General features: G+C 38.6%; 1 protein-coding gene across 1 annotated transcript in view; it reads left to right on the forward strand.

Annotated features, from left to right (window-relative positions):
* Nucleotides 1-24783, forward strand: part of TRIM44 (tripartite motif containing 44) — a 115818-nt gene that overhangs the window by 44565 nt on the left and 46470 nt on the right. Inside the window, exon 4 of the mRNA XM_003781233.2 lies at nt 8023-8042. Within this exon, the coding sequence (XP_003781281.1) occupies nt 8023-8042 (20 nt within the window). The remainder of the gene's footprint in view (nt 1-8022; nt 8043-24783) is intronic.

The raw sequence follows: 24783 nt of genomic DNA on the forward strand, positions 1-24783 counted from the left end.
AGGCTATAAGTATTCATTTGGTATGTAAACCAATAAAGAAATATTATCCACTAAGGACACCTAATGCCTGGGCCTGGCAAAGTATTTATCCATTGAGCCTTGAAGGAGTATAGTCAATGGGCAGATACTAATTGCAGTGAAGGAGGGAGTCAGAAATCAGAGCCATAGAAGAGGGTAAGTGACAGATCCCTAGGTGGTAAAAAAAGTCATCATAGAGATGAGAACTGGACTGAATGAGAACAGATCAGGAAGTGGAGCATAAAGGAGGCCAGAATGAAAGATTTTGGATTTATTCTGGGTATAGTGTCTCAAGAGCTAATTAAGTTAGGGGCATAACTGCTGGATTAAGAGGGCTTATGCCTCTGCACAGTGGTTCATGCCTATAAACCTAGCACTTTGGGAGGCTAAGGTGGGAAGATTGCTTGAGGTCAATTTGTGTCCAGCCTCAGCAAGAGCAAGACCCCATCTCTATGAAAAAAAAAAAAAAAAACTAGCTGGGCATGCTGGTAAGTGTCTGTAGTCTCAGCTCCTCAGGAGGCTGTAAAGGGAGAATCACTTGAGCCCAGGAGTTGGAGAGTACTGTGGGCTATGATTGTGCCACTGCACTCTAGCCAGAATAAAGCAAGACCCTGTTATAAAAAAAAAAAAAAAAAAAAGGGTGACATAAGGGCTAGAGCATTATGTGAATCCAAAACCCACACATTCAAACTGAAAGACACAAGGTAAATGTTGAATCACTATGTAAATGTTAGTTACTGTATTCATTGTTATTTTGTAACAGGAATAAAAGGATTTTAGACAATTTATCAAACATGTTCAGGCATTTTGGATCTATTTCTAAAAAATAATTTTAGGCAGACATTAAAAAAAAGTTAATAAAACTTCTATTTCAGCCACTAGGCATAGACCACTATTCAGCCACTATTCCACTGATGGGCACAGACAAAAAGAAAATACCCCCCAAAAATCTAGCTTTCTCTGGCCAAAGTACTGATACAAAGATTATGGTTCAGTCACAGGGAAGCTTTTTGACTATACCTGCTTATTTTGGAGATGAACACCATAAAAAAGTCTACACTACTCCCCAGTCCCAATGGCTGCTGCAGCAGTGGAGTAAAACCTGTTTTATATCCTCTTCTGCAGTAAGGAGGTATCTTTCTTTCTCCATGAAGTCTGTAGGTAAAGCTCTTACTTCTGCTTTTGTGCCTGCTCCTCTCAATAGTAAGTGGTGCCCACCTCCCAAACACCTGTTGGTGAAACTCTGACTTTAACCCTGCCCTGCCATAGCAGTAAGGAAGTAGTACTCCTGCCTTCTGGAGACTGCAGGTAGAGCTCTAACTCCTCCCTCTTTCCCCTATTACCCAGCTGAATAAGTAGGTAGAACTTCATCTTCTGCTCCTTCCATGTAGTAATGAGCTGGTACTCTTCCACTTCCCCAGCTAGCTCTGTGGAGACTATTGAGTAGAGTTCTGACATCTGAGTGGGCCAGACCAGAATAGCACTGTAGAGGCTTTGTTAACTAAGTTGCCATTGGAACCACAGTCAACAAAAGTGATTTGGGACATGTGTTCTGAACCTAAATAGGATGACTGTCTGCTAAAATAGAAGATTTAAGTAGAAACTAGATTTAAATAATATAATTCAGTATGTTCAGGATATAGATCAAAAATTACTCATTATACCAAGAACCAATAAGATGTCAACTCCAAGGAGGAAAAGATAATCAATATATGCCAATACCAAAGTGGCACAGATGCTGGAATTATCAGACAAGGATTTCAAACCTGCTATCATCAAAATATCTCAATGAGCAATTACAAACACAGTGGCAATGAATGGAAAATTAGGCAAGGACAACACAGAAATAGAAGGTATTTCTAAATGAAAATTTTAGAATTGTAAAATACAATAACTGACACAAAAAATTCAGTGGATGGGCTCAATGGCAAATTGATGTAGAGATTTGGTAAATTGGATGATACATTGGTATTGATCCAATCTAAACAATGAAAAAAAAAAAGAAACCATTGAAAAATAATAAGTAATAGAACTGACCTATATTTTCATTATATAATATAAAAAGAAATGTGGGACTGAAATAAACATGCTTATAGAAATTATAGCTCAATATTTTAAAAATTTGATTGAAAGACATAAATTGCCTATTTAAGAAACTAAGTGAATAAGATAAACTCTAAGAAGTCAACACCTAGACACATCAAAGTCAAGCTTCTAAAAACTAATCACAAAGAAAAAAAGTCTTGAAGGCAGAGGAACTAAAGAGAAAAGACGTTAGCTACCGGGAACAATAATATGAATGAACATGTCTCTGTTTATACGTCTGATTTTATATACTCAGGAAGGGTTTATAGTTTTCATTTAAAGGTTTTCAATGGCTTTTGTTAAATTTATTCTGAGGTATATAATATTTTGATGCTATTGAAAGAGGAATTCTTTTAAAATTTTATTTTTTAGTTTTTTTACGTTAGTATGTAAAAATAAAGTTGGTTTTTGTATATTGACCTTCAGCTTATAATCTTGCTAAATTCACCCATTATTTATAGTGGTGGTTTTATGGATTTTCTACATAGGCAATCATTCCATCTGTAAGTATAGAACGTTTTACTTCTTTTCCAAACTTTATGCTTTTTCTTTCTTTTTCTTGCCTTATTACAAAGGCTTGGACTTCCAGTGTGCCTTATCTAATGTAAATGGTAAAAGTGGGCATCTTTGCCTTGTTCCTTATCTTCGAAGGAAAGCTTTGAGGAAAGTATTCCTATTAAGTGTGATGTTTTTTATTGTTGCCTTTTATCAGATCAGGAACACGATCTATTCCTAATGTGCTGAGGGTTTTTATCATGAACTAATGTTGGAATAGTGGGAAGTGTTTCTTCTCATCTACTGAAATAATCATAATCATGTGGATTTTCTCCATTATTGCAGTGGCTAATTACAATGGTTAATTTTATAGTATTAAACCAATCTAAGATTTCTGAAATAAACTCCCACTTGGTCATGATGTATTATCTGGGCTTAATTTGCTATTATTTTGTTAAGGGATTTTATGTCTTTGTTCATGAGGGATATTTGGAGGGCTCCAGGGGGGACTCTGATGCAGGCTGGGGTCCAAAAAGGGAGAAGGCATTAAAGGAAAAAAGAGACTTTACACCAACTTAATGCATAAAGTCTGAGAAGCCTGGAGAGGCATACATTGTCTCATGCACTGAGTGGCATATTGAGGCAATGCAGCAGCACTCTGATTCCTCAGAAACCTTTTATTGATCTCTAAGACCAAGCATTTGTGAAAAAAATGCAAAGGTATCAAAATTCAAAAATAGGAAAAAAAAGAATCCCAGGTGGGAAGATTGAGTGGAAGAGTGATCGGCGTAATTGGGAACATAGGGTAATAAATTGTCAACAACTGTCAGATAATGGATTTAGAAAGGGGGAGAGGAAAACAAGTTTCATCTCTGCAGGGCAGACAAACCAGCTTCCCTATAACTTCTGGTTAAGAATCAAAAGACCTCAGCCCACCTGCCTGCTGATTCTCCATGCAGGGATGGTCTTGATGACTTACCCTGTCTGGGTTGCCTCTAGACTCCTTTCTTCTTCCTTGGTCTTGATAAGAAGCTGCAGGGATGGCTTGCTTTTGCTTTACTCTGAATTGGAGAGCACAGAGAGATCAACCTGGGTACCTCCTACAGGATAGTTGTGTGTATTTTTATGTATCTGTAATATATTGTCAGGTTTTGGCATTAAGGTTATATTGGGTTTATGAAACAAACTAAGAGAAGCATTCCCTTCTGCTTTATTTTCTGGCTTTGTCACTCTTGGTGAATTTAGTTATCTTTTTTAAAAACTCTTTGGCCAAGGAGTCAAGGGTCCTTGACAAGGGTCAAGTATTACAAAAATATTTGTACATCATGAACATTTTCATCTTTTGTCTGATTTTAAAAGAGACTACTGAAATGCAGTGAGATAATATTAGAAAATGTTGGTTTGGAAGGGGAAATCATTAAAAATGATTCATGCATACCTTAAGCATTTATTTTAGACATGAAACATACATTCTTTTGATTCTGAGGCAAGGCAGTTTCTTTGAAAATACAGACTTGCTAATTAGGGTTAGGTGTCACATTTCTGACCTAAACCACACCTAAGTTCTGCCATGGATAAGGTACAATTTCAGTCTCTTATAATGAGGGGGATACCATTCAAAGTAATCTGAGTATAGAATGATTTTTCTCCTAGTATTTTGTGTGTGTTTCACCTACACTAAAATTGGCAGCAATTTTTAATTCACCTTTACTGAATAAATTTGTAGACACATTGAACTTAGTTTTCCTGAAAGTAACAATGCACAAAGGCAACACTTATCTCTTTTTTGTGTTATTTAATTAAATGTATCATTATAACAAGAAGTCCAATTGTTACAGACAGGTTTGGAATTAAACTTGATTCTTGGGAAAGGACTTTTTCTTTTTTTTTTTTTTGTTTTTTTTTGAGACAGAGCCTCAAGCTGTCCCCCTGGGTAGAGTGCCGTGGCATTACAGCTCACAGCAACCTCCAACTCCTGGGCTCAAGCGAGTCTCCTGCCTCTGCCTCCCAAGTAGCTGGGACCACAGGCGCCCGCCACAACGCCGGGCTATTTTTTGGTTGCAGCCGTCATTGTTGTTTGGCGGGTCCGGGCTGGGGATTCAAACCTGCCACCTTAGGTGTACGTGGCTGGCGCCTTAGCCGGTTGAGCTATAGGCGCCGAGCCGGAAAGGACTTTTTCACTGGTGGAAATAGAACAGAGAGGTTGTCAGAGAGTATAGTTTGCCAGCCAAGAGCATTCAGGATGTTTTAAGGAAAGATTTGGCAGCACTGCTTAATCCAATAAGTCATTTAAATGGAAGTTGGTCTGTAATAGACTCTGACTTCTAATAGCCTATGAAACTAGAATTCATTTGTAATGGGGGTAGAAATTAATCCTAAATTCTATTTATATCTTCCCTGCCTTCCTTTTCTTTCTTATTATTTACTGTGCTGTGTTAGGTTCATTGAATAGAGTGATAAACAAAACAGAGAGAGGGTTAATGGTGGGGCCACACCTATGGAGCGTATTGCAAGGGTACAAGTCAAATCTATCAAGTATTGAACACAAATGTCATAACACTGTGATTAAGTAAATGAGGTGAAAGCTATGTTAATTAGTAAGATGACATTAAATAAAAATTAAAAAATAATTTTAAAAAAACAGAGTTTCTGTTCTCAAGGAATTGAAACCCAAAGAGGGAGATATTGTGTGACCTCTTCAGACTTTATAATTTTTATGTGCTTGCTTTATGAAAGTAACTATGTTTTTGAAAAGAAGCCTGCGTCTGTAAGCAGCAGAGATGGATGAACATATAGAAAAATCTTGTGCCTTTCTTTTATGTCCTTTCCCCATTCTCCCCTAGAAATGTTATTAACAATTCAGGGAAAGTACAATAATGGCCGCCATTTGCTGAAGACTTGCAATGTAATAGACCCTTGCTTAGTGTTTTACACAGATTTTCTCATTTATTTTAATTCATATAGTTACCCTTTAAGGTAAGAATTAGGATTTCCATGAGCACATTAAAGAAATTAAACCTTGGAAAAGTTAAGTAAATTGCCAAGAGCTTCTCTGTTGGGATTAATGAACCACAGTCTGAGACCAAGTTTTTATAACTCAGAAGTTCCATCTCTTGATCCTTGCACCAAGGTGTAAGTCATGGGAGAAAGTTTAGATACTTTTTTCCATAATGTTCTTCTAGACCAGCGGTTCTCAACCTGTGGGTTGTGACCCCTTTGTAACAGTGAAAATACATTGCAACATTAGGAAGGTTGAGAAACACTGTCCTAAACAATTATGTTTAAGTATTCAAAATTAATGGAAAAACTGTGTTGAGATTTAATTATGTCATTGATGGTTATGTAACTCATGTTAAATATAAGTTATGACTTTTGCCTTGCTATATTTTAGTTCTCTTGAGAAATACCAGTTGATCATAATTTGCAAAGAAAGCTTCCACCATCCCTATGCTCTGCCCCGACTACTCACCCCACTTCCGTCTCATTAGACTAGGGATGATTAGTACCCTTACCAGTCTCACAAATACTTAATGGTCTGCTAAGTGCCATTCTTACCCAATGTCCAGTGTATTCTGATTTAAATCACCTTTCTGGCTGCAGCCGGCCTTTATAGGCTTGCACCCTGGCAATCTCTCTTTACCTCAGTCCCACCCCCACACTCCCAGACCAAGACACACACAAGTACAGCCCTGTTCTCTACTTCCACAGAACTTAACTTTCCTTAAACAATACATTTTTTAAAACTGCCATGTCGTTGCTCTTCCTTGTTCAGTGCCTTCCCACTTTTTGTGTGTTGTCAGACTGGGAAAATCCTACTTTTCCCTCAAGTGGCAATATAAATGTCACCTTCTCTGTGAAACTGTTTCCACTTTCTCCAAAAGAGGCAGTGCACATAACTTACCTCCTCACTCTCGGAGCATTTTATGTCTTTGGTAGAATCTTTCACATACTAGTTGTATTTCACTTTCTATCTGCCTGTTTCCCCTGCTCCTGATGGGAAGCTCCTAGAAAGTTAGATCATTGTGGGTTATGTATCTTTTATCCTTATTTAGCACCTACATATAATAGCTTCTTAATGAATCATACTGAATTGCTACAATATAGATAAATAACCTTGAAGTGCATCTTGGCACTCTGCCTGCTGTGTGTAAGTATTTTATTCAATCCTCATACATACCCTATGGTACAGAGATAATTATTACCCCATTTTGCAAATTAGGAATTTTAAGTTAAAAGAGGCAAAATAACTTAAGCAGGGTAATATAGCAGGAAGGTGATGGAATCAAGATCTGTACCTAGAGTGTCTGACTCCAAAGCTCATTCTGCTTTATACCAGTAGGAACCATTCATTTGTTTGTCCATTCTCTAGGGTAGTGTTTTTCAACCTTTTTTATCTCACGGCACACTTGAACCTATGGTTAAACATCCACTGCACACTTAAATTATGTAGATCAGAAAAAAGAGTAAAAAAGATAATCTATTTACCATGCTTCAAACTTCTTTCAAAAATAATTTAATTATCTTTAAAATTTTTCAGGGCACACCAGTGTGCTGTGGCATACCAGTTGAAAATCACTGCCCTAGGGAGTACAAATAGAAGGTACATTCTCCATTGCTAAGGAGGAGGATATAAAAGATACTCTGTCACCAAAAGGATAAGTGAGGTACCTTTGGAAGGGCTTGAAAGTCATTAGAATAATTTCCTTCGCTCACAGAAGGAGCTAAAGGAATCTGCTATGATCAGTACTGATAAAGTTGGATTGAGAGAATGTGATACCTGGGAAAATAACATTCCCTCATTGTTTTTGTAACGAGTGGATAAGAAAAGGAGAAAATCCATTGTTTGAAGAATGATGTGGATCAACAAATTCCAGAATACCTTTTTACAGGGGAGAAGACCAAGGTCTAGATTAATTAATCAACTTGCCCAAGGGTAAATAGCTAATAAGTAATAGAGTTTGGACTAGAGTCCCAATTCAGTGCCCTTTCGCCATAGTGTACTTATGTTAGAGTTTCTATGTTCAGGTTTAGAGGAAAAAATAATGCTAGACCAAGCCAGAAATGAGTATTTGAAGGAAACAGCTTGATGCTTTTAGACCTGGTCAGCTTTTGCCTAAGACCTGCTGTTATTTTAGGGCTTTCAGTTTGCTCAGAACTAAATACTGCCAGCCATACAAATAAAAAAGCAAAGCTATTATTTAGGCCTCCTAGGTGCAAGGGGAAATTATCAGTTCATCTCCATTGCTCAGTTTGAAAATAGGATTATGTTGGCCCTTGTCTTAGCCCTTAGATGTCCATTGGATCATCTCTGTTTCAGTAAATGCATGATCTATGCTTTCAGGTTGAGAGAGAGAGGAAAAGAAATCTAAATTTGTCTGTACTAACAATGATTTCTAATGCTGTTTCCTTCTGTTTGTCTTTCAGGACGATGAGGAAGGACCCAGGTAAGATCACATTATTGCTGCTGGGTCTTTTCTCAGAATTGATGGAGAGTGACATTTGTGGCCTTTTAATTCTCCATGAAATGTGGACAGCCAAGGAATAGCACAAAAAAGGGATCTCTATCTTAAGCCTGGGCTTTAAAGATCTTATTTTGTACGAGTCCCATCTCCCTTCCCATCTATATCATTTCCTGCCTGTAACCTTCAGATAAAAGGTAGACTTTAAAGTATATAATGATAGTTATATATATATTAATGATAGCAATACAAAATGATTGCTGCATTTTGTAGCACATTCACAATATCTTGTTGAGGAAAGTAGGCACTACATTTGAATATTTGAAGGGTAATTAGGCTGTCTGGTGAACTGACTAGATAAATTTTGGGTTCTTCTTGATTGGAATTGGATGGCTTTTTTTTTCTTAAGTGGGCTTTGGATAGTATATTATTTATTTCTGGCCTATAATGTCTTTATGTCTAGCTCAGGACACTTAAATAATGAATTCTGGGGCATAGGTATACAAAACTTGTTTGGGAAAAAAACGTTCCTTTATGCTTGTGTATCACCAAAATTGTATAAATTTTAAAAGTGCATTTTTATTATTACCTCAAGCCTTTCAATGAACCTGGACTTTTTACTTATTTTTACCCATTCTACTACAGCGCTGAGAATAAACTCCAGGAAATGCTGTGGCTGTGCTGTCAACACAATTGAGGGGTATTTGTACAGAGTTAAATGCAATGTACGGCTAGGCCCCATCTGTCACATAGGATCAAGGACTGTTAAGGCTGGGAAGTATCATACTGGTCATCCGGCGGCTTCTATTCACACTTTATTTTTAGAAGAAGCACCTTTTTTTCAAGTGGATTTTAAATAGAACCTCAATATGTGGGAAGTGATTTTTCTGTGGTTAAAGTTGGGGCCTTTGGCAAACCTTCTCTCTTCATCATAACAGACCCCGAGAGGCTTTTGCAGACACTGAGGGTTCCTCAGAATTCAATTTGAAAATCATCAATCTAGGTCAAGTCCCTCATTAAAAGAAAATAAATGAGTTGTCCAAGGACACCTTGCTGGAGCTGAGATTTGGCTGTTCTTTGAGCCATTTTTATTTACAAACCAAAATCTTTATCTCTAATCCCGAGCCCCTTTCTTCATGCCAAAGGTTATCCCAATATCTTCATTTCTTGGTGCTTACTTTCCTTGGAAACTGGCTCTCAACCTTTACTCTAGAACTACAAGAACCTATCCAGTTACTTGCTTTAAACTTACATAATTTCAGGGGACCCTTCAAACTTTATCTTCCAACTGGTCTCAAGAACAAGCTCCTTTTGTATTGTACATTTAGTGTGCTACTAGACACAAAACAGAATTACAACCATATGTAGCATTTTAAGTGGATAGAAAGAAGGGAAGGAAAGAGAAAACAAGGGAAGAAGGAGGGAAAAAGGAAGGAAATAAATGTACAATACAAAAGGAGCTTGAAGGTTTGCATTTTAGAAATCTTCCCTGCCTATAAAATAGGAAATGAATTGGCAGTGGTTCCGGAGCCTTAGAGACTAGTTAAACTAGGCTAGCAATGACAGGAGCTTAAGTCAATATATTTTCTAGTTATTGGCCAGGTTTTTACCATTTTGCGCAGACTGGGTTTAGAAATACTCATTGACTTTCTCCTTGTCATTGTAGCTCTCCCATTCTCAAGATTAGTCCAGTTTCTTAAAATTCAAGCCAGGCAGAGTGCTAGACCTTCTATCCCAGAAAAAGAGTTCAAATAAGACTATGATAAAGAAATAACATATTAGAGGTAATATGCAGGCTTCACAGGATAACAATAGCATTTCTGTCTTAGGATATTCTGTTTGGGATGAATACACTCATATTCTCCTTTTGGCCATATGCCAGAGTCATATTGATTAGAAAAATACAAGGACCTTATGAAGAGAATTAACTCTCTTCACAGATACTGTTCAGTGTAAGACAATGGCATTAGAGTTTAATTGTAGATATCTTTGTGTCATTTTGACAAAGTAGTGGAGAGGCATAAAGGTTTGTTGCTAGCACCAAGATGTCAGGCTCCCTCGAGCCAGGCTGCCATGGATGTCAGCAAAGAGTCCATTGGACTGGGACTTGACAGAACCCTTTTTGGTACAATGAGCACTTGAAGAACACATTCCAATTTGGCAGAAAGAGGGACAAGAATTCAGATTTTCTTTTTAACCTTTAAATTCATTCTTGTTGTTTCCATACAGTTTATTTGTTTTGAACTACCATTTAGCTCCATTTATTTCAATTAACACTTTAGGGCGGGTTCTCATTTATGACATACACTTTACCATTCAACAAGCCAAACAGAATTTTGTTCCAAAGGCTTCTGTTTCACTGACAGCATTCAGTGAGGGTTTGATATGTGAGGTAGGCAAAAAGGAAGTGTGGGTCTTCCCACACCAGGAATGGGTGACAAATGAACTGGAGATTCAGGTTCCAGTTCTGCTCAGATCATTATGCCTGTGTCTCCTTTGCTAGCCTGCTTTCCACATAGCTACTTCTCCATGTCTACGCTAATGTCCAGGGAGAATTAGGTTCCAGCCAGACTCCATACGGAAAGAACAAAGAATTCTTGTCATATGGAAATGTGCTTCTTTATGATAGATCTGCCTCCCTTTTTACCAGCTGAAGTCTCCCCATCTTCTTTCTTTTTTGTTTTGATTTCTCAAGCAGTTGATATGAAGGGACCAAATACTGTGCTTTCAATCATGTCTGTTCCTTGCCTGGAATTTTATTGTGTAGTTATCCTGTCAGTTAATAATAATAATCACTGCTACCATTTATTGACGGTTTATTATGCCCAAAGTGATGATGTATATTCTCATTTAATCCTTATGCAAAATCCTTAAGATTATCCTGCTTGACAAATGAAGAAATTGACGTAGATCATGCAGCTTATAAGTGGTAGAGCTGGGACTTGAATCGTCTGGCTTCAGGACTCAACCACCAGATGCCCTTAACCACCGTTTGGACTGTCTTCACGAGGCCAGCATACTTCTCTCTGTGACCCTATACAAAAGCCAGGAGGATTCAGATAATCCTCAGATAGATTACTTAGTCTTTTCCTCTAACTTGGGAATTCTTACAATTGCTTTGACATTAAATTGCTGTGGTCTCTGTATTCTGCAAGCTGCTTCCTCCTCCTTAGCTTTTGTCCTTATAAAGGGATGGATATTTCTTGGTCTCATTCTCACAAAGTATCTTGTGAGGGTCAGCTGCTATCCCTGAGGAGCAGCTAGCCAAGCTTTCCTTTGACCTCACAAAATAGCTTCCTGTTGCTTCTCCATCTGGTAGCTGACTAGTCACATGCATGATACAGTCACGGAGCTGGCAAGGATTCTCAGAGTGTGTGGAGGAGCAGAAGTCCTAACATACAGAACATGGGTATTAACTGCTATGGTGTCACCTTTTTAGAGGGTGTCTTTGAAGCTCAGAGTGATTTCTTTTTTCTGAGCATAAAAGCAATTTACACTTTTGGCAGCAATTTTCTGTCTTCTCTATGCTATTACGGGAGATCTTGTGTTTGCTCCCTCACAGATTGGCTCCTTTTTTACTCCTGCTGGAGCCTGCTGAGAAGTAATATGTATTTGAGGGGAGGGGGTGGCGATAGGATCTGTTGGCGTGAAAGCTATTGTGTTGTGGGAGGAAGTCAGAGAGAGAAAGACTCTTAAACTCTTGTGTTCAGAGAAAGAGCAAGATCAGAATTAAATTTTGATTTGAGGTTTTCTGTGATTTTTTTTTTAAACTAAGAGGGAAAATGGCTTTTTAATAGTAACAGCCATACTTGGAACTTCTGTAGAATTTTTCATCTTCAAAGCTCTGAGTTATTCAGGCAAAAAGCTCCTGCTGAGATCAGTGTGAATCTGACCCATGCTGATTCTGTGATTAAACAGGAAGCATGTTTTGAAGGAGTAGGAGCTGAAGAAGAGTCAGCAGACCTAGTTTCTATTTTTGGATCTGCCTGTGACTAACTGTGTGACCTTGGGCAAGTCATTTAATCTATTGGTACCCTGTTTTTATTTCCATGTAAATACTAGCCTCATTACTCCCACCCCTACCTTCACTTAGTTTTTTTGTTACATTTGTTTGGAGGGTCACAAGTCTTGTATCAGGTATGGAGTGAAAAGAATCTGCCGATAGATTGTATAATTTGGCAGAGATTTTTTTAACCTTTTCATTTTTGTTTCCTTAAAAATTATCTGGAGGCTGTATGCTAGGTATTCTTTTCCCCCCTCTAAATGAATAACCATATGTTCCTGAGATAATGGCATTTCTCTGACTACCTAGGTTGTAAGCAGTGATACCCTTAGGTTTCTTTTGTTTTTGTTTTCATGATTAAAGTTCATGGTTTGGTTGTCACATTGGCTTCATTTCTGGAGGCCTATCTGGAAGCCAAAGAAAATGGTTGTGATACTTGTGACATGGAATGAAACTATCAAGGCTGCTTATTATGCAGAGGGGGGCTCCAGCATTTAAGTCAGACTTTGAACATAAACAGTCTCTTAACTTTCACATTTCTCTCTTATGGAGCCTGTACTGACTTTGGATTGTCCATGCTGACATGGATTGTTTATCTCCTGTGTTAGCCAGATGAAAGATGAAGCCATTGTGCTGCCTTTCTATACCAAAAGCAAGCCTCTTTGCTAAAGTAATTGATTTTTAGAAATTTGCCTGTGAGAGTCACAAGCAAATTTATTTTGTGAATGTTGGTATATTAACCAGGGACTCCATTCACTGCTAGAAAATTTTGCCAAGGTGCTTCTAACTTACTGCATATGCTACCAACTGGACATGCTAACTCGGAGCAGTCTGAATTCTAACATATGTCTACCTGCTTTTTCTGTCTTCATAATGCTAAGGAAAGGGGCCTGGATACCACTTTGCAAACTTTGGTTCTACTTGAATCAGCTTTTGTTTGCCAGTACAGTATTTATGATGATTGACAGGCTAACCTTATTTATATATTTGACCTCAGGGCTTATTAGGATAACATTTGCCTCTAGTATTCCCTTACATCTCAGACAGGAAAGATTACAGAGCAATTCTTTCTTTCATTTGTTCGGCAAACACCATAAAATGCATAACGTGTACCATAATGTGTGCCAGGTCTTATGCTAGGCCTGTTGGTCTGTTTTGTGCTATTAAGGAATGCCTGAGGCAGGGTCATTTTTTAAAGAAAAGAGGTTTATTTGGTTCACAGTTCTGCAGACCTTGTGAGAAGCATGATGTCAGCATCTGCTTTCTGGTGAGAGTTTTAGGGAGCTTCCAATCGAGGTGGAAGGTGAAGGGGGAGCAAGTGTGTCACATGACAAGAGCAGGAGCAATAGAAAGAGGAAGTGATGCCAGTTTCTTTTAAAAAGAACCAGTTCTCCAGTGAAATAATAAAGTGAGAACTCACTCATTATTATGGAGAGGGAACCAAGCCATTTGTTATAGATTCCACCAGGCCCCAAGTGGAACACTGTGCATCAAATTTCAACATGAGATTTGGAGAGGCCAAACATCCAAACCATATCACTAGGTCTCAGGGATATGAAAATCACTAAAATTTTGTTCCTGCATTTAAAGATCTAAAAGTCTAGTTTGAAAAAGTATTATATAAATAAACAATTTTATTTTCATATTTAGGTACAGTATAATAATTCCGATAAAATTATTATAAAGAAGTCATTTGGGGGGCGCCAGCTATGTATAAGGAAGTATTTTAAACGTTTACTTATACTGTTTATATCTCACAATGGTCCTAATAAGTGGCTAATTATGTTATCTTTATTTATTATCTGAAATGAGAAAACTGAGCCTCAGAGAGGTTATATTAATACATTCATGAGATTTTACCACTAAAAAGTGGAAGAGCCAGCTTTTAGACTCAAGTAGTCTGACTCTAGAGTGTAAACCCCTAATTCCTATTTTGATTGTCTAAATAGTTGGATGTAGAGTAGGGTACAACTACATCAGAATAAAGAATCAGAAAAATAGCATTTCAGGCTGGGCGCAGTGGTTCGTGCCTGTAATCCTTGCACTCTGGGAGGCCAAGGCAGGAGGATTGCTTGAGTTCAGGAGTTTGAGTTTAGCCTTAGCAAGAGTAAGATCTTGTCTTTAAAAATAGCCAGGCATTGTGGTGGGATTCAATAGTCCTAACTACTCAGGAGGCTGAAGCAAGAGGATGACTTGTGCCTGAGAATTTAAGGTTGCCGTAAGGTATGATGCAGCCGCAGCACTTTACCCAGAGTGACAGAGTAAGATTGTCTCAAAAAAAAGAAAGAAAGATAGCATTTTCTGGACCTAGATAGATCAGATGGTTAGAGATACATTTTTTCAGATGGAAAGGATAGGAAGGCAGTCCAAGCAGAGAGACCACTTAGTTAAAAGGCTCCGAGGAGTGAAAACGCATGTGCTGTGTAGGTAATAGTGAGGAACTGCATGACTGGCCTGGCGCAGGCTAAAAGGTAGGTTGAGTTGAGCTTATAAAAGGCCTGGTATGCCATATTGAGGCAGCAAAAAGTTGTTACTGCTTTCTGTTATATTTTACTTATTGACTGTAGCATTGCCCCGTTATAGAAGAAATGGACAAATTTCTGAGTCTTACAGGTTTCTTCCTCTAGTCACATCTCATAATTTATTACGAATAAATAATTTTCTTTCTCTGTGCTCAAGTTTCCCCATCAAAATCTCATATCTTACTATACTTGAAGGACAGATATGCTGCAAAGCATTGAGAGTATTCTCCTTTTGGGTTTGCTCTTTTAGATGCGACAAAAAACAAGTGAGATAAAGTAGTTGTAAAAAGAAATTGTCTATTTGACTTGCATCCATTTTGATAGCTCCTACCTTACTCTAATTTAAAATCAAGTTTGGAAAGTAGCGTAAGTCCTCATTTAACATCAATAGGTTCTTGGAAACTGAGGCTTTAAGTGAAATGATATATGATAAAACCAGTTTTACTATAAGCTAGTTGATACGAAGAGTTTAGAAAGATTTAAGAAAGGCTAATAAAAACAAGTAAAGTAATCATTTATCTAGTTATTCCAGTTTAGAGTCTTAGGTGGCCCGAGCCTCTTACAACAGCTTAGGGCCTAAGATGGAAACCAGGCATGGATAGGATGCATTCCATCACAGGACACACTTCACACCCACACACACGCACACTCAGACTGGGACAGTTTAGACACAACAGTTTATATCTCTTGGATGTGAAGAAAACCAAATACTTGGAAAAAATATGTGCAGACCGCACACAGACAGTGGCCTTGGGTGGGAATTGATTTTTCTCTTCTCATCAGTGTTATTATGAGACAGTGTTGGACAAAACATTGTTATTCCAGGACCTGCTATAATTACTAGTTCCTCCTCAATTTATGGAGAAAAGCAATAGTAAAGCACCATCAGTCCAAATATATTTCAGGGTATAGATACTTTACTTAAAAGATGATCAAAGAATTGAATTAACGTGAAAGAGTGCCGCATTGGTCCCTAAATTAGTGCCAATGCTAAAGAGTCTGGCTGCAGCCTACTTCTCGTCTTGTTTGTCTTTATAGCCATTTTGTACTGGCACTAAACAGCATAGATTTTAGGAAGTTATGAAACTCCAGTCTGTATTTATGTCCTTAGTATGGCTCCTCACGTATGGGCAGCCACAGCAAAATTGTTGGAGGTGTCTTTTTCATTTTGGGAGAAGCTTGCTGGTCTTAAGTATCTTCTTGCTTCTTGTTCCAGTGAGAGGCAGGCGAGAGGTCAGTAATTCCATTTGTCCAACAGCTTCCAAGGGTCCTTTCCTTTTTATTGTAAGCTCTATGTGGCTGAACTGCATTCACCCCTGCATCCAGAAACCTACAGCATATCTGAAAGTGATGCTGGGAGCACATGCTGGTAGAGTTTTTTGTGTTTTTCCTTTTTTTTTCCCCCAAGATGTATGAAGTTGAGAGTGAATAAGTGCAGGTTTTGTTTTTTTTTTTTAATTAGATCTATAGGGAGGTGCCTTCAGAATTTTAAGAAAAGCGACCAAAGGTTGAAATAGAAATGGGATATTCTAAATGATGAGGTTTTGGCCATTGACGATATTCATGTTCCTATTCTTATTTGGACTCAGTACCTAAACATGAGTGGTTACAGGTCATGAAAAAATAATTTCTTATCCATAAGCAGAGGTATCAGGGAAGAAAACCCTTTATTATATAAATCCCCCCTAGTCCTTAGCAGCACTACTGTAGGTTGTAATGTGGTTATAAAGTGGAAAAAGTATTTTTTTTTTCATGGTAAGTACACGTTCTCTTACCCTCTGCTTCAGTCAATTCTATTTAAAGGGAAGTGAGATTGAGTATGAGAAAACAGTGCGGAGGGAGGAGCAAGAGAATTGCAGGAAAGGCAGAGAGAGAAGCATCTCCCAGCTGCTCCTGGCTGCTAGATGCATCTTGGTCTGGATACACTGTCACTCATACAAGGACTAGTTAAAACTGAGCAAGTTGTCAACTTTGCCCTATCTTTCAGGGTTTTCTAGGATTAACAGTTAACCAAAAAATAACCATTATACTTTCCTATTTGTTGAACATTAAGTAGGAGCTAGACCTATATATGTATATATTTCAAAGCTTTAAAACAACTCAGTGAAGTATTCTAATCCCCTTTTTGTTTGTGAAGAAATTATACTGTAAGAGGTTAAGTGATCAAGTCATGACCATGCAGTTAGAGAGTGACTCAACCAGGATTAGAACCCAGATCTATCAGGCTTAAAATTCTATGCTTCTAACCTTTACATTTTCCTGCCTTTGTCAGGAGATGAAAGATTCATGTCTTTTAACCTATTTGCTGAGAATAGGTAAAGCTGATGGGTAGGTTTATGACAAGCCAACCAGGATTTGGCATTTTTATTAGAAATTTTTTTTAAATTTTCTTTATTGATGTCAACAAGCAATTTGAGAAGAAAGTTGGGCTGCGGTTTGCCAGGAAAATGCCTAAGATGAAATGAATAGAAACTTCTCTCCCCAGACAGGTAAACATTAGTTTTCTCCCTGGCTTTTGTCAGGCCAGCAACTGCCATGGCCTCTTCTGAAAGAGCCACTGTTCACCCAGTGGCAGGTGCAGGCCAACTGTTGCCATGGTAACAGCAGGAGAAGCAAACCATTTAATTCTAGAACTGATAATTAAATGGGGGGTGAGGTCGGAGTAGGGAAAGGAATGGGGGGATAATTGTTGCAGAAGGGAAAACTTAGCAATTACCAGCAAGCTGCAGATGAAAAGGCCAAGAACAGATGTTCCATCCCAGCATGTTCCTAGCTTTTGGTGCTCATCCCCTCTGGTTAGGAATTTTTGATAAACTAAAATGAAGGGTCAAATCTCCAGCCAACCAAATCTCTTTAAGGAACCACATGTGAAAAGAACAATGTTTCATAGGCTGTGAAAAGAAATGCAAAGGGCCAGATAAATGACCACCCTAAAGGACCCACTCAGTCAGCAGCAATCTAGAAATGCTATCTAAATTCTGAAGGAAGAATTCATGCTTAGGGATAAAGTAGGATCCCCAAAACATACTTACTGTGAATTTCTACTTCTATGGATGGAATGGAGGAAGGTGGCTTACTAGAAAGAAAATAAAAGACAGACTTATAGAAGTGATAAACTTGTTTAGGTCCTCCATCATCATGGCTACTGGTCTGTCAACCCTTCAGAGATTGAAATTAGCTAGCACTCACTATTAATTATCTCATTTAATCCTCACAACAGCCTAGGAAGAAGGTACTATTCGTATATCAGACTCAGGGACATTCATCACTGTAATCAAAGTCACAAGGTACTAAGTCAGTGTACTGAATTTTATTGTCAGTTAGGTTGTATTTATAAAATAGAACCTGTACTACTCTATAGGGAAATCACAGTTCCAATCTAAAACAAAATCAGACTTGAGTAGATATAAACTATCTAGAATTAAAACAGTATTTTTCTAGCAAAACAGATAAACTACAAAATAAAAATTTCTAAATGACCAATACTGGAGAATTTGTTGTTGTGTTTTTTGAGATGTGTCAGGCTCACAGCTCAAGATTAGCCTTCTGTTCCCAGTTCTGATCAGGTAAATGAGTGTGAGTCATGATTCTTTCCTAACTTGTTTCTGTGGCTCAGAGTGGATTAAGGATCAGAAGAGGGGGTGACTTGGTGACATTAAATAATGCAGAGAGACTGTCCAAAGCTTATCTAATGATCTGTTTTAACCAAAATCCCATGATGTATGTATTTTTCATGGGGAAAAATGCCATAGTATTTGACAGTATTACTATATTCTTGTGTTTGTGTGTGTGAGAGTGAGATGGAGTTGTTTTACTTTAAAACACTTGAGTCTCAGTGGGAGGAGAAACATAGCATTCATTCAGCTTCTTTGTTATTGTCTTTGGTGTTAGGGATATGGTTGTGGACAAAACATTCAAAGTTTTGGCAAAAGCTATTTGTATACCCACACCTTGAAGTTCCACAAGTACCATGTCTTCAAAGAGCTAATATTCTAGAATCTTTCAAGTAAGGGTTAAGATATGGTATATTATTGAAAAATACATTTTAGGGCGGTGCTTGTGGCTCAGTGGGTGGGGCGCCAGCCCCATATACTGAGGGTGGTGGGTTTGAACCTGGCGCCGGCCAAACTGCAACAAAAAATAGCTGGGCATTGTTGTAGGCACCAGTGGTCTCAGCTACTTGGGAGGCTGAGGCAGAAGAACTCCTAAGCCCAGGAGTTGGAAGTTGCTGTGAGCTGTGACGCCACAGCAGTCTACCAAGGGTGATAAAGTGAAACTCTGTCTGTTAAAAGAAAAGAAAAACAAAAATACATTTTAAAGAGTCTTATTAGTATTAGACTTTTAAAATCTATTATAGAAGATAAAATGATTATTAAATTTTAAAATCTATTATAGAAAATAAAAATTGTGTAGGAAAATATGCAAAAGATAGCATAAAAGAACAGTATGGGTTGGTAATTACTTCTTAAAACTACGAGCTTACCTTCGACAAACATTATAATAAGTTGATGTTGCCTTTGCAAGTGAAACAATTAATATCAAAATTTGGGAACTCTACTGACACAATAATTATGCTGGAAAATGTAATTTTGCCTGCATAATAGATGAGATTATTTCAAGGAGATCTCATTAATGTTCTGTTCATCAACAAAAAGCAGTGTAACCTTTCTCTTATTAGATTAGTGCAGGGTCATGATGCAAAAGGCTGTTGGAATAATTCTCAGTCCTTTGTTCTAAGAAAACAAATTAAACACCATCTAGAAGACTAGAAATAGGAATTGGAATCATTGGAGATAGAAAAACAGTGTGGCTACCCATTCTGAAATCTCCATGAGCCTTCATCCTTTCTGCAAGATTCATTCTCTTGTCCATTCACTTAATACATTTTAATAAGTAGCTACTATGTACCAGGCAAAACTAGATGTTAGAGCTATAGTGGAAAGCAAAAACTAGACCAGGTACTTGCTTTGTGGTGCTTACCATGTAGTGAATGATCTCTCTTTTATATTTCAGGGTTTCAGAGATGTCTATTTGTTCTCTGTCAGTTTAACTGTCTGCAAGTTTAAACAATTAATGACCTCCTAAAAAGATACATGTCACATGCAACTATAAATGGAAATCCCCCAAATGCAGGGCTTCCCAGATGTATTAGACTAAACATGAATTATTCAAGTTGTCAACTTGTTTTCTAAACTAGGGTTTCATGGTTTAATAAATTTGGTAAAAGCTATTTATACACCCACGCCTTGAAGTTCCACAAGTACCATGATGTGATAAAGACTATGATAATAAAATATGTTTACATTGTTTAATCTAGCCTTCTCAAACTTACTGGCCTTAAGATTATTTTAACCCCTATCACATGAGATAGGGGTCTCACATTGAGAAGCAGTCTTCCTCAAGATATACTGTGGGGAATGCCATGCATTCCCTTATAGATATTGGGACCTATTGCTTATGATTTGTTAGCCAGAAAGAGCATATAAGAAATGTTTAAAGTCTGCATATCCTTAGTTTGAAATCTTCTTTTCATTTTACTTTGCTTCAGATAACTGGAATATCCAGACCATTTCTCTGCTCTTATTGATTTATTTGCAACTCAATTGAACGTGTAGCTTTCAATTGCTTCTTGGACTTTTGCCTAAGATCAAGTGTAAAAGTGTAGCTGTTGGAGAGGGAGGGGCAAGATGGCAGACTAGAAGCAGCTTTCAACAGACACTCCTGTCCAGAAGGAGAAAAGTTGGACTAAAGTGAACTAGGAGAAGTCAAAAGTGGGGAGTTCAGCCCAAGGAGTAGTGAATATCATCCCCACCTAGACAAATTGCAAGGCCGAGAAAAAGGAAGAAAGATAATAGAGGTCAGGTACTGAGCGTGCCTATTGCCAAGGGGACAGGAGACCCTTCTCCCAACCAGGAGCCCCACCTTGGGCTTTCAGTGAGCCAGCAGGGAACTAAGGACCTCTCACCTCACCCCTCAGGAGAGAACTGCAAGGTCCTAGTTTTCCTGCACCTGAGAATTTCCACCTCGGAGTCCAGTCCCCATCCTGCCTGGGGCAAAAGTGAATAAATATTCTCTCTGAAGTCCTGAGCCCACAGTCCACCCTTTCGCCTCTCTGATAGCCTGATGAGCTACCTTCTACAGAGGCCAGAGTATTTGGCAGCTTCTCTGAGAGGCCCCTGCATTATGTGGGCTGCAGAACCCAGTGGCATAGCAACTGCTCTGAGAGGAAACAGTCGTGTTAAAGTTCTAACTTTGGCATGAGGAGGTGAGGTCTCTCCTGGCTCTCATTCCTGCTAGAAGGGCCCTTGCCTGGTGTCTGTGCCTGCGGTCCCTGGCAATCCTCTGAACTTGTTTGAGTGGGTATTATTTGTGCTGCCCGAGTGAGTTTAACTAGAACTCTCAGGTCAGAAATGTCAGCAGATTCTTATTCTCCGGCTGCCACTAGCTAGGGCAGCAGGTTCACCATTTATTTGACTTTGTTGGCAGTGAGGGATAGTTGGAGCATTGATGGGTGGAACTAGCAGGTCTGTCCATGGATTCCCCTCATCTAGCTCTTGGGGGTGGGGGGTCAGGGGTCACAGCTATTCACATCTTTGGCAGCACAGGTTCCAGCGAAATACTGTGACTCCTTTTAATTGGGTAGAGGGCAGATAGACACCAGAACAGAGCCAGGTTGTACTATCTTACCAAGCTTGCCCTCAGAGACTCTCACTGTAGCCCTGGAAGAGAGCTTCATCGGGGGTGGAGATTGTTCTGTAGGGGAAGGGCCCCAAGCACAATCTCCAGCTCATTGGTGAAATCATGGTTAGCTCCAGTTCCTGGGGCCTCCCAATCCATTTTCACCCTGCCATTTTTAGTTGCCAAGTAGATCTGTATGGTTTTTTCTAAGGGTCCTCAATTAGATTGTCTTTCAATAAATGTCCAGGGACAATCATTTTAACTAAAAAGATATAATTAATATTTAAAAAGTTGAAAATATTCATGGAGAGGAGCCAGCAGAATTCTGGCACAATGAAAAATCAGAGCAGATCAACTCCCCCAAGTGATTACAAGGGAAATACAGCTGAAAATACCATCCATAGAGAAATTGATGAAATGTCAGAAGTAAAGGATGGCAAATAAGATGATTGGAATTGAGGAGAAGATGGAAATAGAAATCCAAAAAAAATAGTGTAAAAGTTGTCTCAAGAAAATAGTGAATTTAAAGACAAAGTCACCAAGGATGTGGACATAATGAGGAAAGATAGAGCAGAGCTAAAGGCATTGAAAGAGCCATTCGAGGAGTTTCAAAACACAGTAGAGATCCTCAGTAATAGAGTAGAACATGGAGAAAAAACAATTTCAGAAATTGAATACAAGACTTTTGAACTATTCTAATCAGTTAAAGAGGCAGAGTAAAGGAGAACAAAAACATAATATTCCTCGAGAGAGTTATGGGATTATTAGAAAAGTTCAAACATCCAAATTGTAGAGATTCCTGAAGGAGAAGAGGATGGTTCTAAAGGCACTGATGCTCAACAATCTAATGGGCCATCTCAAGAAATTGGAAAAGGAAGAGCAGTCCAACCCCAAACCCAGCAGAAGAAAAGAAATAACCAAAATTAGAGCAGAATTAAATGAAATTGAAAACATAAGAATCATTCAAAAGATGAGCAAAACAAACAGTTCATTCTTTGAAAAGATTAATAAAATCAATAAACTCTTCGCCAGACTAACCAGAAACAGAAAATAAGATCTCTGATAATTTCAGTTAGAAGTGATAAAGGGGAAATAACAGATAACAAAAGATCTTCAATGATTAGTACAAATAACTCTGCCCAGAAATATGAAAATGTAGGCTCTGCATGGTCGCTCATGCTTGTAATCCCACGACTCTGGGAGGCCACGGTAGGTGGATTGTCTGAACTCAGGAGTTCGAGCCCAGCCTGAGCGAAAATGAGACCCCATCTCTAAAAATATCTGGGTTGTGGTGGGTGCCTATAGTCCCAGCTATTAGGGAGGCTGGGGCAAGAGAATTACTTGAGCCCAAGAGTCCGAAGTTGCTGTGAGTTATTATGCCATGGCACTCTACCAAGAGTGACAAAGTGAGACTCTGTCTCAAAATATATATATATGAAAATGTAGAGGAAATGGACTAATACCTGGAATCATGCCACCATCCTAAACTCAGAAAGAATTAGAAATTTTGAATAGATGTGTATCAAGCACTGATACTGCATCAATCAATACAAAATCTTCCAAAAAAGAAAAGTCCTTGACCAGATTGTTTCACACCAGAATTCTACCAAACCTTCAAAAAGGAACTAGTGAGGTGCATATTATATTGCATAATCTATTCCAAAATATAGAGAAGGAAGAAATCCTCCCCAACACATTCTGAAGCAAATATTAGCCTGATTCCCAAACCAGTAAAGAACTCAACAAAAAAGGAAAACTATAGGCTAATATTGTTAATGACTATCGATGCAAAAATATTCAGTAAGATCCGACCAAGCAGAATACAGCAACACATTAAAAAATTATACATCATGATCAAGTAGGTTCTATCTCAAAGATACAAGGTTGGCTCAAAATACGTAAATCCATAAATGTAATTTACCACATAAAAGCATAGACCATGTGATTCTCTTAATTGAAGGAGAAAAGCCTTTTGACGATATCCAGCATCCTTTTTTGATAAGAACACTTAAGAAAATAGGCTTAGGTAGAACATTTCTTAAACTGATAGAGGCCATCTACAACAAACCCACAGCCAATATCATATGGAATGGAGTAAAACTGAAAGCATTTCCACTCAAAACTAGAACTAGACAAGAATGCTTACCATCATCACTGCTATTCAGTACAGTACAGGAAGTACTAGCCACTGCAGTCAGTCAAGAGAAGGAGATTAAGGGTATTCAGATGAGGACAGAGGAGGTCAAACTCTCACTCTTTGCGGATGACATGATCTTATACCTGGAAAACCTCAGGGACTCAACTACAAAGTTCTTAGAAGTGATCAAAGAACATAGTAGCATCTTGGGATAAAAATCAGTGCCTACAAATCAGTAGCTTTCATATATAACAATAACAATTAAGCTGAGAATAAAATCAAAGACTCCTTACCTTTTACAGTAGCTCCAAAGAAGATGAAATACCTGAGAATATATCTAACAAAGGACATGAAAGATCTCTATAATGAGAACTATGAAACACTGAGAAAAGAAATAGCAGAAGACATTAACAAATGGAAGAACAAACGCTCATGGCTGGAAAGAGTGAACATCATTAAAATGTCCATACTATCCAAAGGAATCTACAGAATTAATGCAATCCCCATCAAAGCAACAACATCATACTGCTTGTTTGTTTGGGATAGAGTCTCACTTTATCGCCCTCAGTAGAATTCTGTGGTGTCATAGCTCACAGCAACCTCAAATTCTTGGGCTCAAGTGATTCTCTTGCCTCAGTCTCTCAAGTAGCTGAGACTACAGGTGCCTGCCACAATGCCTGGCTATTTTTAGAGATGGGGTCTTGGTCTAGCTCATGGTCTAGCTTAAACCTGTGAGCTCAGGCAATCCACCTGCCTTGGCCTCCCAGAGTGCTAGGATTACAGGTGTGAGCCACTGCACCCAGCCCAATATCATACTTTGAATTTGAAACTTACTTTGATTCGGCTCAGCGCCTGTTGCTCAAGAAGCTAGGGTGCCAGCCATATACACCAGAGCTGGCGGGTTGGAATCCAGCCCAGACCTGCCAAACAACAATGACAATTACAGCTTAAAAAGAAATAACTGGGCATTGTGGCGGACACTGTAGTCCCAGCTACTTGGGAAGCTGAGACAAGAGAATCACTTAAGCCCAAGAGTTTGAGGTTGCTGTGAGCTGTGACCCCAGGGCACTCATACCCAGGGTGACAGCTTGAGACTCTGTCTCAAAAAAAAAAAAGAAAGCAACTTACTTTTTTTCATATGGAACCAGAAAAACCCTGAATAGGTAACACAGTTCTTAGAAAAAAAAAAAAAAATCTGGAGGCATCATGTTACAAGACTTCAGGTTAGGCTCCATGCCTGTGGCTCAAGCAGCTAAGGCACGAGCCACATACACCCAAGGTGGCGGGTTCGAATCCAGCCCGGACTGCCAAACAACAATAATGGCTGCAACCAAAAAATAGCCAGGTGTTGTGGCGGGCGCCTGTGGTCCCAGCTACTTGAGAGGC

This window comes from Otolemur garnettii, unplaced genomic scaffold, assembly GCF_000181295.1.
Source record: "Otolemur garnettii isolate 467f Iridium unplaced genomic scaffold, OtoGar3 scaffold00001, whole genome shotgun sequence".
Classification (NCBI taxonomy): Eukaryota; Metazoa; Chordata; class Mammalia; order Primates; family Galagidae; genus Otolemur; species Otolemur garnettii.